Raw genomic sequence first — 17,352 nt, 5'->3', positions numbered from 1 at the left:
GCTCACATGCACTGAGGTGAAGTCATGGCAGGGCCTGTGGCGTGTATGCCAGACATCTTCGGGGACCCCTCCGCAGTCGGCAGACATACGCCTGGAACGGCTTCATTGGTTCTGCCAGCTGGAAGGACACCACTGCCTCCAGCGCCTTCAGACCAACAGACAGATGGGTGGTGCAGCAGAACGGCACGTGTGTCAGCCAACAACTCGAACAAGAGCAACAGCCAGAGGATGGAGGTATGGGGTGTTTTTTTTGGGGGGAGCACTGGAGGCAATACAGAGCAGGGTAGCTGGTCCTGGGACCCTGATGCGGAGCCAGAGCAGTTCCGGCAGGAGAGGGGTTCCAGTACACTATTCCTGTCATCTTTTTTACAGGTTGAGGAGCGCAGCAGGTTTCCAGACTCGGGAGAGCTTGGTGTGGCTCACATGCACTGAGGTGAAGTGATGGCAGGACCCAGGGCGGTTCGCCGAACGTCTTTGGGGCACCCCTCTGCAGCTGGAAGACATAGGCCCAGAACAGCCTCGACGGCTCCACCAGCAGGAAGGATACGGGTGGCCCCAGGCTCCTTCAGCACAATAGACAGACAGGTAGCATCAGCAGAGCGGTATGGTGGGATTCTTACTAGCCCCTCTGGATGCCGTTTGCCAGCCCACCACTCAGGCGAGAGCAACGGTAATAACAAAGGGTGTGAGTGCAGGCCCGAGTTGGGTCAGGAAGGAGGGCACCATGGGCATGTTGATGATAGATTATGAGAAGGACAGCCTTGAGGAAGGCGAGGTGTGAGATGGGGAAGAGCCTATGGAGGCACAGGTTGGAGCATGAGTAGGGAGTCCAGCTAATGTGTTCATGTCTAGTGTGTTACAGACAAGTGGGGCCTGGCATAGGGGACCTGAAAGCCACTCGTGAGACGGCGCCAAGCATCTGTACGGTCACCGACCTTGGAGACAGGTAAGGGCCAGGGTGGCAGTGTGGGTTCAGTGATGGGCTTGTGTACAAAGAAGTACTGCAGGTTTGGGCATGAGTGCTTCAAGCGCGCAGACAGGCACGCACTTATCCATTGTTTTGTGTCCCAAGAGTGTACTAGGGACAGAACATAGGGCAATGGCAGCCATATACGAGTGGGTAGGGGTCACACCAGCAACAACATTCCTACAGCAACAATGTGAGGAGGGGGCACAGGGATCTGGTGCAAAAGGCTTTTACTCCGGTTAAAGAGGAAAGGTTGGAGTACTGGCTGGATTTTTAGGATTGGCCAGAGGAGGTGAGGGTCTTGCAGGAGGGTTTCAGATGGGATTTTCGATTGCGTTATGAGGGCTCACGGGTTCAAAGAAGGGCCGACCAATTGCGGTCTGCGAGGTAAAACAGGCAGGCAGTGCAGACAAGCTAGACAAGGCAGGATGGCGGGCCCCTTTGAGGAATGGTCAATGCAAAATGTTATTGTGTCACCTATTGGTGTGATGCCCAACAAGGAACAAGGGCAGTTTCCGTTAATTCAGCATTTGTCATTGCCCAAAGGTGGGTCAGTGAATGATTTCATTTTGAAAGACCTGGCATTGGTGTCATATTCCTCAGTTGATGTGCCCTTGTGGGTGGTGGTGTTTGTGGGGCAAGGAGCACAGATGGCAAATTGTGATGTAAACTCAGCTTTTCGGCTGTTTCAGGTACATCTGGACGATTTCCAACAACTGGGCATGCAAATTGAAGGGAGGTGGTACGTGGACAAGGCGCTGCTGTTGGGATGTTCAATATCATGTACATTCCGAGTGTTTCAGTTCCTTCCTGCAGTGGTTTTTATTTGGCATAGAGGCCGTACACTGGTGACACATTACTTGGATGATTTATTTTTTGTGGGGCACCCGGCTCAGTGGACTGCCAGTGAGTGCTGGTAAGATTCCAGAAGCTCATGGGGGACTTGGGTGTTTCATTGGCTCTTGAGAAAACTGTACCCTAATACGGTGTTGTCCTTTTGGGGAACAAAACTGATTCAGAAAAAATGGAGGCGAGATTACCACACAATAAAAAGGTAGCGATGCAGTGGCCAGAGAGAAGGTAAGGGAGATTGAGGTGTTGCTGGGTCACTTAAGCTTCGAATGCAGGGTGGTCAGGGCAGAGAGGACGTTTTGTAGGACGCTAGGACTGGCACTTTCACACATGCATATCGGCAGGGTCAAAGAAGATATCAGGATTTGTTTTTTTCTTGAATTCTTTCAATGGGATTTCAGTGGCCCAGCAGGAGGACCTGGATTGGGACTTGCAGATATTCTCAGATGCTGCAGGAGAATTGGGGTTTGATTTGTACTGGCAAGGATGTTGGTGCACAGTTGACTGGCCAGCACAGTGGAAGGATGCGACAGAAGCATTGCATTCTTGGAACTCTTTTGCTGGGCTGTAGGGGACTGGATGGAGTGCTGTGTAAAGATGTCATGAGAAGGGAGGCAAGGTTGGAGGTGTGGCTGCACAGCTCTAAGTCTGCCCAGAGAGTGCAGGGGAGGAATGTGGTGCCACAAGCTTTAAAGGTGCCGGGTAATGCCCAGCAGCATGGGTTGACATGTGGGCAGCACACTGCTGGGGGGACAGTGGTGAAGTGTTCAAGCACCAGTCTGGGGCTAAGGTTACGGCATTTCATCTCCTCTTGGTCTTGGGCAAAGGGCTTACAGCACTAGTGGACCCTCCAGCTGACTATGGAACCCATTCTTTCTGCATTAGCACTGAGACTGGCAATTGTGGCTGGGCACAGGAGGACATCATGCTGTTGGGGTGCTGGTCATCTGATTGATTTCAGGGATAAGTGCATGCTGCAATGGAAGAGGATAGTGCGTCAGGGCATGCCTTATGAATATTTACTGCTGTTTTTGTTTCCGGTTCAGTTGCTTGCCCACCGGTGGATGACACGACCATTTAGCTAGTGGGTCATTCGTTCATCAAATGGGTGGAAGGGCAAGTGGCTCAGAGGGGTTATGGGGTGAACTTGGGTTTTGAACGGTGATTGTTTCCTGTTACATGGTGGGCTGAAGGGGGGATGCAATGGTGTTAGCTGACTCACTGTTTGAATGGCATGTTGGAGGGAGGCAGATTGCTGGACGTTTTGATTCTCCATTTGGAGGAGATGGTCTTGTGACTGAGAAAGGCATGGTTTTGATAAGGGCAATTAAGCAAGATATGTTGCACATCAAGACATATGTGGTCATTATGAACATGGCGGTCTGGACCGCCGCGCCGGTGGTGGCGGTCATTACCGCCAACAGCATGGCAGTCCAGACCGCAATATTCTGAACATAGTAGTCAACTGGCTGCAAAGCAGCCAGTTCACTTCCACCCACCGCCAGGCCAGATTCAACCACCGGGCCGACTGTGGGCACATTTGACCCGGCAGTGGAGCCTGGACAGGCGGTGGGATTCTGATCCCATTTCCACCAGGCATTCCCTGGCGAGTTCCCCAGCCAGGTAATCCTTGGCAGAAAGCATACGGGGGACAGGAATAATCAGTCTTGTCACTTGCATGTGACACGCCCCTTTCCACTACACCTACCCAAGCCAAAGAACCGCCCCCACCCCCGAGCCCTGACCCCCAAAACCCCATGTATGTCCCTCCAATCTGACCCTCACCATTCCCCACCCTCAACCACTACATACAGGTCCCCCCAAACCCCAACCCCCCACATCCACATGCACCCATTCACTTACATGCACACAGACACACATCCCCCCCACACATATACTCACGCACACCTTCCTCCCCTCTTGGGCAGCACTTACCTCTTCCATCGCGTTGCTCCTGGAGGGAACGGGCTCCCTGGATGCTGCTTCGCCACCATCGCCGCCTCTCCATACACCGCCACGCCTATAACTGCTTCATTATAGGCGTGGCAGTGTATGGTCTGACGTGGAGGTGAGGGTGGAGCAGCATCCACCCCACCACCGACCGCCAGCATGGCGGCCCTCACCGCCATTAATGGCGGTGAGGCTCCATGCATAATTATTTGTCAGGATGCCGGACGCCAACACTGGCAGTCTTTCATTGACCGCCGAGTTCATAATGGGGGCCATGGTGGTCAGGTTGCTTTGTTCTTTAAACAGAGTTTAAGCCATGTAGGCAATGGAGGGGGGCAAACAGCTGTTAGCAGTAGACAGGGCACAAAGGAAGGTAAATAGGGAGATAAGTTGATTTTGTAGGGAAATTGGTTTTGGCCGCATTAGTTACACGCATATCAAGTATGACAATATAGAGTTTTCCAGAGTGACTGTATGCATCTTTCAAGGATAGGAATTGAATTGTACCTATTGGAGCTAAAGGAGGGGTTGGCATAGACTCTGAACATCTGCAGGTAGGGAACCGGGCAAGGGAACACTGTTAGGGGTGGGGCGGAAAAAGTCAGCAGGCAGCCTTTTCTGGGTGGCAGTGGCCTTGAAAGTTTTGCATGAACTTTACAGAAGTTTGATTGGCGTTGCCATTGGTGAACCATGCGCAAAGGGAGGGTATGCAGGAAGTTCAAGTTAAGCATAGCACTTTTAGTGGCTTAGAGGTTAATACATGCAGTAAAAGGCTGAAGGGATAGGTTAATGTTGAAAATGTTGAAATGCAATACAACAGGATTGAGATACTTATGGGTGGAGTAAGTGGGTGATATGATAGGGGTGGGGGTAGAATATAGGATAGTTCATTTGATGTATAGTGAGATTTTTAGTTTTGTAAGGCAGAATGCACAGGAATAAGTTGTAATGTACACCTATTTCAATAAAGCAGCCTTTTTCACACAAAACAAGTGGTGAGTAGTCTATGCTGAGCCCTCACTCCCAATTCAGATTTGGTGCAGCTGACCACAGAGAGGTCTGCCTCACCCAGGGATATTGGGAGGGTGGTGTGCTAAACCTGGTTTCCTTGGCACCAGGTCACTTAGGGGGTACCCCGCTCCAATCAAATCAACTGGAGTGTTCCCCACTGGGGTCCTGGGGCCTCAGTACTAGTGAACCCAAAACTGGCTAACCAAGTATTCTTCTCCAGCCCTTGACTCTTCTCAGGGTAGTGAAACAAAGCAGTCCGTTGCTTACTCAGGGAGGTGAGGTGGGTTTAAACATTCAGAATACAGGGTACACTGTACTACCAGCTAATAAGATCAATGTCCAGTCAGTGTTTTACTTTTTTTTTTTTAAGAAAAGTACTTTAATACACATAAGAGAAATATACTACACACAAAACTAGGATAAACAGCAAAAATCAGACATTTCTACAACCCTCTGGGCCAGAGGGAATCCCACTAGACCAGTAGCCATTGGCTAGCTATAGGAAGGTATTAGCTAGCCAGAGTGCCAGTACACCTTGGTACCCCCATGTATCACAAAGAGAAAGGTAGGGGCCTGTACCACAGGACACTTCCCCAGCTAAAGATGGTAACTGTAAGTATCACAGCCTCTGTTGAGGTACTGGAATCTTCCCTATCTTGAGCAGCTGTTTGCAATTTCCTTGTCTTCCAAGCCGATGCTGCTTGACAAGCCTCACAAACAGGGCTCTGTCAACACCAGAGCAGTAAGCGCTCTATTGGCGACAAAAACGCAAAAACCCAGCACTCTCAAAACAACGTAATTTATGCATTGTGCTGATATGTTGTGTTTTAACCTTTTGCATTGCAGAGTTCAATCCTGAAAACGTATTTTTAATATGTTTACAAATACTGTTCCTTTGCAATGTATTGCTGCAGGTTTTCAGAGTGTGTTAGGGTGTGGCAGGGTGTGGCCCCTTTCCCGGGCCTTCCAGAGACTTTCCCTGCAACATGCCTGGGCGTGGTTCTAGACTGGGCCAAGACTCTATAAAAGAGAGTCAGCCCAACTCCGAGTGCTCACTATTCAGAGGTCCCGGTGCAGAGCAGCAGCTTCTTCCTGAGCTCCTGTCCCGGCGGCCTATTTGGATCTTCCAGTCTTCTGCCCTCATCCTTCCTTGGTGATCATTGTTTCAGGCGGTAAGACGGTGGTTGGCCATTTCCCAATACCGTAATTGAGAATTTTAATGTTCCTGATTTTAATTCTAAAAAGAATGACAGATTGCTTGTGCGCTGCCATTTTTTTACGTTCAGATGATGGTTTGCAAATAGGCAGGACACGCAAGTTATTTCATAAAGTCTTTGACTTTGCTATTCATTTACGCACTGCAATTTTTTGACAATTACGTGATGATTTAGAATCGACAAGACGCGCGATTCGTTTAATGGTGTTTGGACATTGTTCTCCATTGCGCGCTGATAGTTCTTGACATTTACATGATGTTTTACGAGTTGGCAAGACGTGCAACTCGTTTCATGAACATTTGATGTTGTTGTTCATTACGCGCTCCCATTTCTTGACAATTACATGGTGGCTTAAAAAATCGGCAAAAGAGCGCGATGTGTTTCATTGTACTTTAATATTGTTATTATTTGTGAGCTGTTAATCCTTGACATTTATATTGTGTTTTATGAATCGGCAAGACGCGCAAGTCGATTAATGAGGATTTGACTTTGATATTTATTACTTGTTACCATTTCTTGGTATTTTACAGGGTAACACTCGAATTGGCAAGACGCACGATTTTTTCCTCGAGTTTAATTCATGTTGTTTTATTATATGCTACTATTTTAAGATATTTATTATATAATGTTTGAGTCTACAAGTTATGTGATTTGTTTCCTGAATCCATACAATCCATACAGCGTTATTCATGGTGCACAATCCTTTTAATGGTGTTTACTATATATATATATCTGTAATATTTGCAATTTGTGTTGAAACATTTTAAGAGTACACAGAAGGCCAAAGTTTCTAGATGCAATATTGTATGGTCCTAGTATACATTTTCAAAACAGGTTTTTTAGATGACTAGTTTAAAATTAAGTCAGAATGTTTTCTCTGATTCTCATGTAAAGGAAAGTACTTGAATAAGAAAGTTTTCGTTTAATTCATCTTGATTCCCCTACAGGTATCCAGCCATCTTGAAACTTAGTCATTTTAAACTTAACTCTTAGATTGTTCACCTTTTCAGAGTGACTAGACTCAGAATCATTGTTTAGTATTGATTTCAGGATATATAATTTTCATGTTGTGTGTTCTAACCTTTTTCTTACTACAGGTCTCCTTCCCAGCCGTTCCCTTCCTAATCCCCTCTTCCCCTCTTGAACTCTCTCAGTCTCGGTGATTTATCTATCAGAGTCTTGGAGCTGTTCAGTGGTGGACGTGTTGGGAACGTGCACAGACCCCGAGGATCTGGTGACTCTGACAGGGACCTCTGCTTCTGCATTCAGGTTGCTGATTGATCGTTTTGCTCTTTGACAGCTGGATAATTTCTTCACAGTAGAATTCATCCATCACAGAAAAAACTCTCAAGTTCAGACGTGGTGAGCAAGCATCCTTGCTGTTACACCGCGGGCCCACACCTAGCTTCTGTAGCTACTTCTTAGAACTGAAGACCAGCCTTGAACAACCACTAACCACTCTGGTCAGACTTTTATCATCTCTGATTGATAGGCTGATCCAGTCAGAGGGTCTGCTATATTTGAATACTTGGAGCCCCTCCAATCATGAGGCCTACCTGTGTCATGCTCACTCTGTGTACGAGGCGTATATAGGATGAGTTACTGTGCTTCAGGACAGGCTCTTAGTATCAGCCTGGGCTATTCCCCAGAGAGGAATTTTAATTAACTCCAGACCAGGAGGTGCTGACCATCACCGAAAAGAAAATCAGGGGAGGGTCCCTCCTAGCAGTTATTGCAGCAAAACACAGATGAGAGACAGTATCTACCCTAACTCACCAAGCTTCTCTAAGGAATGAGGGGGGCAGAGGGGAGCTGGAATGTCAAGAAGAACAGCTCAGCTCACATTAAACACAATGGCTCACCTCACCATTCTGCCTTAGGATAACTACTGGCTCTCAAACACACAATCCAGGTAGATAAAGGCAACAGAACCACAGGCAAAGAAGACTGCACAGATCTGATTAGGAAGGTGTCCCAGTAGCCCCCTCCTGACCAAGGGTACATGGATACAGGTCTCCCTGACTACAGATTTATTGCTGCAACCACTGTCAGTCTACCACCTCCTTGGAAGAGAGGGCAGTGAAGTACTGGTGCACTATGAATGCCTCCCTCAAACCAGAGCAAAGCTCTAGGGTGTCAGTCCATGTAAAGGTGGAGATCCTCAGTGGATATACGTTTGTTATATTCACCTAGGTAGGGATCCAGAAACCATATAGTAACTTTTAAGTGACTTGCCTGTGGATCACCATGAGGCAAGGGAAGCATGCTCTCCAGCGAGATGCAGAAGACTTACAGTCCCATGGTGGTGCATTCCGGCGCCTGCCTTTTCGTTTTGGGTTTCTAGAGAGCCCATCATAGCCAAAAAGGCTATGTAGGGGCCCATTTTGGACTTCCTACCACCATTTTTGGTGTAGGTGACCTGGTAGCAGAGAGTGTGTAGGTGAACTCCCCCCCCCCGCCCATACCCAATTTGTTGGCAGTTTTTAAAATCTTTCTGTTTCTCATGTGGTTCCCATATTTTTGGCCCCGCTGTTGGGCCACGTGCGCAAGGAGGGCATCATTGTACAGTTGTCGCTTGAGACAGTTTGATTGGCCTTGCCACTGATGAAGCACATGAAAAGGCAGGAAGTTCAAGTTAAGTATAAGACGTTTAGTTGCTTAGAGAAATACAAGCAGCCATAGGTTGTAGGGGAAAGTTAAGGATGAAACATAAGTGTTAGAAGACGTTTCTGGCCATCGGGTCTGCCCTGATTTTTCACTTTTTGACCACCTGGTTTTTTACTTTTTACTGTGAGGAAGCCTCCTATGGGGGGACTCACGCACAGTAAACACATGGTAAAATGGACTGCGCATGTTTATCCGCTGGTGCTGCCATGCTAAGGAAAGGCTGCTGTGGCACAGCAAGGGCTGGAGGCCCCGGGCAGGTTACATGTGTTCATGTGTGGGCATGGATGTGAACCCATGTGAGGGCTGTGGGAGGAGGATTCCTGGTGTGCGCAGCCCAAGAACTGCGCTTAGGTAATCCCGGTGCAGGAGGAACTATGCAGAGTGGGTGGTGACCTGGAGGAGGTCTCATGAGAGGGGTGTACACATGTGAGGGAGAGTCAGTGTGCTTACTGTCTTTTCACTGTAGGGACACTCAGTTCAATGCCAATGTCAGTGTGCTTAAAGTATTTGCATTGTAGGGATACTCCATTAAATGTCAATGTGAAAGGAGGGCCTAGGATGCAACTCCAGTTCTCTGGGGTCCACTGAGACCAGAGTCACACCAAAGTACACTGTAACCTGTAAGAAAAGTATGATGCAGTAGGTTACAAGAATATAGTTGTACAATTTATGGGTCATCCTTGGATGTCATCTTTCTCTGACTCAGCTCAGGATTAGGGCCAATTACTGCTCTGTCCAGTTGCTTGAGCAGGGCCTTGCATCAATCAGCCAGCTATCATTCTGTGCCAGGAGCAGGCTGGAGAGGCCCTGCGAGGAATGTCAGTGAGGAGGGGCTGAGACTTTCAGAGCACATGTGGCAACTAACTCCTGGAGGATGCCATTTTGAGCTATCCCAGAAGACTGTGCAAGAAGGAGTGGACGGGGGCAAGGAAGTGATGTGGCACATCTGGATAGGCCAGAGGTGCAGACTTGCTGGACACTTCTGCCCCCACTTAAAAGGTCCAGCACAGGGGAGAGCTCTCTCTCTTGGCTGTGCTTCACTGCTGGACACTGGGACTGCAGACGGGTGCCATGGATAACTGGAAGGAAGACCCTCCTGAAGGGACTCTGCCCCTGAAGGATTCCAGGCCAGCGAGGCGAATGCCAAGGCCAGGCAAGCTGGCCCCCTTGCCCCCCCCCCCAGAGGACTAGTTAGGGGAAGGACTGGCCTAGCGCAAGGAGAGCACGCTGCCCAGAAGGAAAAGAGAGAACCCAGAGAAAAGGTTGGCGCAGGGAGTCAGTGGGACTGGCTCCCTATGATCTGGGACCCTTCGAGGCCAGGAGGCCCGAGGAGAGTGTTCCTGGTGGCAAGGGCTTGTCACCAGGAGCGAAACGACACAAGAATGATGAAAATTGGCCCTTGGGGGTCCGAGATGTCCCAGGAAAAAGGATGGTGACCCTTGACCTTTGGAGAAGCAGCTATGAAGCGCGTGGGGCTCTGCAGCTGCTCGAGACTGTGCCCCCGGGGTGGGCCAGGGCCCAGGGGCTGCCCCAGGAGGAAGAGGAGCGAGGGGAGAGCTGTTGCACTCCTCCTCTGGAAGAGGAAGGGGCCTCGGACCCCATCCCGGGGCCCCGTGAAGCCTGGCCTGAAGTGAGTCGATGGGGGGGGGGCGCCGTCAGGCACTCCCCCTGCCGCGGTGGGTAGGGACCCCGGAACCCATCCTGGGGCTCCCTGCGGCCGAAGCAAAGCCGGGGAGCACCGTCGCGCTCCCTGTGAATATGTGAGGTTGGGGCCCTGGACCCCATCCCGGGGCCCCGTGAAGACTGAGGGGTGCGCATCCCAGCCAGAGGGCCGCCGGCTGTGGAGGAGCCGTCGCACTCCTCGTGAAGGTGGGCCCGGGAGGCCCCAGATCCCATCCTGGGGCCCCAAGCAGAAGTGAAGTTGGGGGGAGCCATCGCGCCCCCGTGAAGATTCCCAGGAGGGGCCCCGGAACCCATCCCAGGGCCCCAAGAAGATGCTGACATCGGGGAGCACCATTGCGTTCCCCGTAGAGACGAGGAGGGGCCCCGGACCCCATCTCAGGGCCCCGAAGCTGCCAGGAGGAAGGGGGGAGAGCTGTTGCACTCCCCAAGCGGTGCGTCTGGCCGCCAGCCTGCACGTGTCTGCCCGTCACAGAGAAGGCCGGCTCCCGCAGCAGCACACGGAGGTGCTGCCCGTGGGGGGAACTGGCGGGGCGGACAGGGGTGGGCTCCCTGGGCCGCCCTCCAACGAGGGAGCACTTACCTTGTGTGGGGGTGTCCGGGTGGGACCGGGCAACCCCCCCTGGAAAAAGCCTGTTTTGCCTGCACGGCGGCTCTCCCCAGCACAGCGGGAGAGCCGCTCATCTCATATGCGGCTGCCCCAGCATGCTTTGCGGGGCAGGAGCAGGGGTTTGGTCCCCTAAACCAGCGTGTGGTGGTCCCAGGGAGATGGGGCCACCACCAAATACATGCCCATGGACAGGGGAAGCTGCAGGAGCAGCGCAGCGTCCCCCCAACGCAGTTTGTGTCCCCACCCTAGGTAGGGCAGGACAAATGAATGATAACCCACCAAGTGCGCTACATGTTAGAGCCCAAACTTATGAGAACCTTTGTTCCAGTTTGTGGGACTGTGATCACTAGAGGTGTATGCTGGTATTATCCAATGTATTGAACTATTATTTGATGGTCAATTAGGAGTAATTAAAAAGTAATCTAAAAGTAAATCTAGTGGCTTGTTTAAATATGGTCTTATATGTTGCCTGATTATGCTAATTTGAAAAATGACACTGACAGCCACCTTTTGGCAAGATAGAGGTATTTAATTTCAAATGTAGATGGGGATTGTTTTGCCATGTGAGTTGTTGGATTATATTCTCCCTTGAGGAGACATAAAGAGATTACACGTTTTCCCAGAGTGATTCCATCACTTTGTGTATATTTGTAGATTGTTGCATAGTATTGAGTAGTGTGTGTGAGTAATAAATGTACTTTTATTTTATCAAAAGAAAAAGCACAGACTGGACAATCATTTATTGAGAGTCATGCTTGTGTGCTCGTGAATGGGGATTACTAGCCCACACCACCTCCGTTGAGTAAGCCTTGGACTGCTCTGCAACGCTACCCTATGAGAGTCAAGCGCTACAATGGGGTGTTTGGTTCCCAGTGGCGGTTGTGTGCGGACTCATTACTTGTGCAGGCCACACAACTAATGAGCCACCTTCCAACAATAAGTTGTAATGAGCACCTTTTCAATAAAGCGGTCTTTTTTTTACACAAAACAAATGGTAAGTTGTTTGTGTTGCACCCTCTCTCCCAAGAGCTGTGTGATTGGACAAGTTGTGAAAAATCACTTGGTCCTCTGCCTCGTGCAACCCTAAATCTGCCTTGTAGTTAGCCTCGTGTGAAAATGGGCCATGCTAAGCTCTCAGTAACTTCACATAACTGAAAAGCCGCATGAGGTGGCAGGTCAGCCCTTCCTGATCCCCGCGGCGTAACATCACTCGACAGTCCTTATTTTAAATAACATGACGGGAGCTAAATCTAGAGTGGCATACATTAAGAGGTTGGAGGACAGGGGTATTTGAGCCCCACCATCTATGCCTGCCCTCACACCCACCAGGATCCAGCCGTGCCGCACCCTGTGGGCATCTTTGGCGCATCACAAATCCCGCATATCAGAGACTGCTTCGGTTCTACGCCCTTCCTGCTGCCGAGGCTGATCTTTGCATTTCCTCAGCACGAGCGGGAGGGAGCGCTGTATTTACTCGCTGCCGCCCCTCCCCCGGCACATGTGCCTGTGCAAGCTGAGCTCATCGCTCCCGTGTGAAATGTGTGTCAGTGGGCCAGGCGGTCACATGCCGCCGACACGAGCGAGCTGATACTGCAGCTGCCGCCAGAGCCGCCGCCGCTCGTTGCCTACGGGCACACAGGGAGGAAGGAGAGCCGAGCGCCGCATATATACACAGCGCCGCCCGACGCCGCCGTCAGACGCAGCCCCGCGCCGCATCCTGCGCTTCCGCAGCGCCTGGACGCGTACTGTGCGTGCGGTGCACCGACCCTCACTGCAACCTGCGCTTCCACGCCAGCCAGCCTGACCACGCACGTATTGTGCGCGCACAGACCCTGGCAGCATCCGCCCAGACTGCCCACGTAAAAGTGAACATATTACCATCGTTGCATATCCAGACAGCCTGGCCACATGTAGTGCATGCACCGAACCTCGCTGCCGCCCACACACTGGCATCCTCGAGCTAGGGCAACACGTTCGCCACCTGGCACAGAGGGCAGCGCACCTGCAAGAAAAACCCGGCACATATCGAAGTACCTCCAGGCCCTTGCGTGTTCAAGAGAGATTGTACTCTGCTTCAGTTTCAAGCCTTTCTGCTTGGCATCCGGCATCGACCCGTAAAAATAATTTGTTGTTACATTAGTCTCGGTGCCTAATTACTGGCACCTGGGTGAAGCGCGGCACCTCCTGCCTGTCGCATCGGGGCAGAAGAGCCCCTGACACCCAATCTCCAACGTCTGACCACCCTGCCCGCCAGCATCATCTACTCGTGCCCCCGCGGGCATCCAGAGCCGTGGCGGGTCATCCTTGGCGTGCCGGTGCTTCCGGGAGTTCCCTGCGCCATCAGCCCTCCGGTAACGACAATCCTGCCAGCTTCGGTGACAGCAAGGAGGCGATGGACTGCAGCCCAGGTAGGAGCGTCTGCATTTTTATGCAGGTTGGATTTGGAGCGAGAGAGGGCTGTAACAGGCTTCTTTGCACTCGCTACACGATGTGCATCATTGTGTCATGTCATTTGCATGTGTAGTGCTGTTTTTGACGGCAGTTTATGAATCTGTATATTGTGTGTAATACCATATCGGAGCGCTCAAAGGAATCTTACAGCAGCCCCTGGGCGCTTTTTTAAAACACTTGAAGAAAGAAATACGAATATAGAGTAGTCGGTCTGCATCGAATTACTACCGTGTGTGAGTTGAAGCGTCTCCTTTATTGAACACAGAGGTTGAAGAGTAGTACTCAGGAGTAATGATGGTAGGGGAATTCTCGGTGCCCTCCAAGACAACAGGGATGGCAGCAAGCCGTGCATGCTGCCCCGAAACTGGGAGTCTCGCGGCGGGCGCTTCTGGTACGAGGGTCTAACAGATGCGTCGGAAGACGGCCTCCTCTGCGGTGCCCTGTGCACGTGGCAGGTACGGACAGGTAGCCTTGAAACCCAGTGCCTGACTCGGGGGTTGGGGGGGGGGAGGCATCAGAGGGAGCTGCTTTTTGACATATTTAACGGGGGGAAAGGATCTGGCCACTCTCCAGGGGGGCTGTATATATACACGGCAATCTTTGTGCCCCAGGGCACAGGTACGACTCCTTCCTTTAATGGAGACATGGGCTCCATCTAGCTGCCCACCGACGCCCACTGCTTAGGCTGCATGGCGGCACTGACGGCTGGCAAGAGGGCATGAGAGTCATATGTAGTTAGTTATGGCCTCTGGTAGAACGGCTGGGTGGATAAAAGTGCTTTCAAGTGGTTTTAGCCAGAGTCTGAGGGGAGATGGGAGTGGCGTGCGCGCAGAGGGCAGGGAAGTATTTGTAAAGGGCATCACGTACGGTGGGGTAAAGCGTAGGGCATTGCTATTGGCAGGTAGTGCATATCGGTAGGCAACAAGGGCACAGGGTCTTACTGCAGCTGTGGCAGGATGCGACGGCACGGGGTACACGCGCTACGGGAGGAGGCAGACGAGGTGTGGGCAGGGGTAAGCCGTGACCCGCCGCCGGGGTCCTGTGCCGCGCGGCTCAGAGACCGCAGCTGTGCGCGTGATTCACACCTTCAGTGTGAGGTGTTGCGAGAAAGCGTCCTGTCCTCGCATTTCCTGGAGAGCGCGCGCAGGGGAGGGCACTGCACAACGAGAGCCACTGGCACAAGCACTGCAAGGCAACAGTGACTGCCAGAGACTGCAGGGCTACAGCGACTACCGGAGGCACTGCCGGCAGAGAGTAACTGCGAGAGACTCCACACGGAGACAGTGACTACCAAGGAGGACTGGGCCGAGAGAGAGAGGGTAACTACCAGGGCACTGCAGGGAGAGAGTACCTACCAGGTACTGCAGGGAGACAGTAACTACCAGGGCACTGCATAGCAGAAGTGACTTCCAGAGACTCTTCTGGGAGAGAGCAACTACCAGATAGACTGCATGCAGACAGTGACTGCAAAAGATCTGCAGGGATACAGTAACTACCAGAGGCACTGCATAGAGATGGTAACTGCAAGATACACTGCAGGGAGAGAGTAACTACCAGGGCACTACGGGGAGAGAGTGACTACCAGGGCACTGCATGACAGCAGTGACTTCCAGAGACAATGCATTGAGAGAGAGTAACTACCAGGGAGTGCACTGCAGGAAGAGAGTAACTACCAGGGCACTGCAGGGAGAGAGTAACTACTAGAGACACTGCATGGGGTTTGTACCTTCGAGAGCAACTGCTGGGAGAGAGTAACTGCAAGAGACTGCGAGGAGCTAGTAATTACCAGGGCACTTCAAGGCAGTATTGACTACTAGAGACTCTGCAGGGCAGTAATAATTACCAGAGGGACTGCAGGGAGACAGAAACTATCAGAGGCACAGAAGGGAGATAGTAAATGCTGGAGACATCCATGAGATTTGGAGGGCTGGATGAACCTATTACTCTTCTTGGCACTACATGTCTTAGGGCTGCGTTAGTGACCACAGAGCAGACAGCGCTTGTGATATTTGACAGAGTGGTAGTGACTCTGGGACATAAGAATGTAGTCTCATGGCACTTACATGGGTATTTGGACTGCAGCTACTGATTGCAATACTTGGAGTCCTAGGTTCGACTCCTGGATGTTTGGGAGATATGTCAGGGGACTCATCTAGCAGTTCGGGTGGACTCTTCCCATGAAGAGGAGACTATATTGACTGGCATAAAGCGGTTAGCTGCCTAGAGTGGAATAGAGAGCACAAAATGGCAGGATACTCAGAGCGACTGCCTGTGTTTTATATTACCTGCAAGCATTCCTTTCATCACATTTTGTGAGTTTGGTTTTGGAAGTCAAGTCAAATTTTGTGGGGCATGAACTCCTGGGACCTGATTCTGTATTTGGCCTTGTACGGCATTATAGTAAAGTTTAAGCTAATGTGACTTTACGGTATGTGTGTGCTCAGTTGAAATTAGAAGTGACTGGATTCTTCAGACTTTGAATATTCCCACTAAGAAAAATGTCCTCCTAGGACATTATGGGATCTTGAACTCATATGTCTCCCTTCGGGGTTTCGACCTTATGGGATTTACATCTTGTTTGATCACAGCAGTTGTCAATAGATGTTTGAACATCTTCTTTTGCCAGTCCGCAAATGTTTTCACTTCCGATTATCCAGGTGTTCTTGGTAGCAGGGTTACGCAACTCGCCAAGGAAAGGTTTTATTTCTGTATATACTTAGTTGTGGGGACACAGGAGAGGAATGTAGGCCAATCTCTTATTGCACAAGCTCTTTGGGCATCAGCAGTTCTAAGGTCGTAACTCCTCTTGCTCCGGATACCATGATGGCCGACTTGAGAGCACATGTAGCCAGCTTGTGCTGGATTCTGGAACACACGAGTCCAGTTCAGAACGTGCTTCTTCACACCCGAAGGTTTGCATGGGATTAGCCTCGAGTTTGTAGTGAGCACATTTTCCAATTTCAGCTAGACGTGTGCCATGCGGCCAGCTTCACTGCGACTACTGGAGAACAACAACATTAATAAAACAGTAAGCGAGTGGAAGCTTCCCCAACATTAGTTCCAGATCTCAGGCACACCTGGGAGCAGCAGAGGATCATTTGATCTTTCGGAACAACAAAGCTTCTGACTTTGCTCTTCCCGCTGAATCCCAGGGTGGTCATCGCAGCAGTACAATTTAAGGCTCATTTTATTCTCTGCCCTAGAGTTACTTCAGTGGCATGTGGCACAATATAAATAGCTTTCATACCATTACATTGGGTAACCAGCTATCTGTGTCGCTTAAAGGTAGCACAAACTGTGGTATGAAACAAGATATCATTATTATTATTTTCCTCACCATGAACACAGTTTTAGGGTCCAGAAGGAACCTCGGGTGTTATTTTTGGTGAATCGTTAAACAGATTCCCTGGAGGAAACAACAGACACTTCAGACCAAGATAGAAGTTCCAATCGTTGTTGGTATTCTAATTATTCTTAATCAGTTATTCAACTCAACCATTCAGTTGTTTCGGTTTAGCCAACGTGTTTTGTCAACAGACTCCATCAGGGCTATCTAATTCGAAGCCCAAGCTAACCAATCTCCCAGACTGTTCATCATTTCCCAGTATCAAAACATATAATCAAATCCATGTTCTAATTGCAACAGTCATCCTCTAAAATGTCTTGTTGGAAGAGTGTGCTCAAATTTAGCTTCACCCCAAATCATACCTGAAATTAATAAATACAACAATTACAACAGTTGTGCATTTCGGGCCTGGTGTAGTTGTAGTGTAGAATAGTCGTTCTCTAAAATGACTTGGTGCAAGAGTGTGATCAAATTCAACTACACACACAATCGAAGCTGAAATGCACAAATGTTATAATTGTTGTACAATTGTTGTAAATGACCAGGTCCGATTATGGGTGTAGCTGCATTTTCAACTAGACATGTTAGAGAACACCATTGT

At 50.3% G+C, this 17,352-nt stretch overlaps 1 protein-coding gene across 1 annotated transcript in view; it reads left to right on the top strand.

Annotated features, from left to right (window-relative positions):
• Positions 1 to 12,516: 12,516 nt before the first annotated feature.
• The window catches only part of LOC138292380 (nuclear receptor subfamily 1 group D member 2-like), a 71,699-nt gene continuing 66,863 nt past the window's right edge, over positions 12,517 to 17,352 (top strand). Inside the window, exon 1 of the mRNA XM_069230948.1 lies at positions 12,517 to 13,362. Coding sequence (XP_069087049.1) covers positions 13,347 to 13,362 — 16 coding nt within the window. The 5' untranslated portion in view covers positions 12,517 to 13,346. The remainder of the gene's footprint in view (positions 13,363 to 17,352) is intronic.

This window comes from Pleurodeles waltl, chromosome 4_2, assembly GCF_031143425.1.
Source record: "Pleurodeles waltl isolate 20211129_DDA chromosome 4_2, aPleWal1.hap1.20221129, whole genome shotgun sequence".
Lineage (NCBI taxonomy): Eukaryota > Metazoa > Chordata > Amphibia > Caudata > Salamandridae > Pleurodeles > Pleurodeles waltl.
This window is presented reverse-complemented; position numbering and strand designations above follow the sequence as displayed.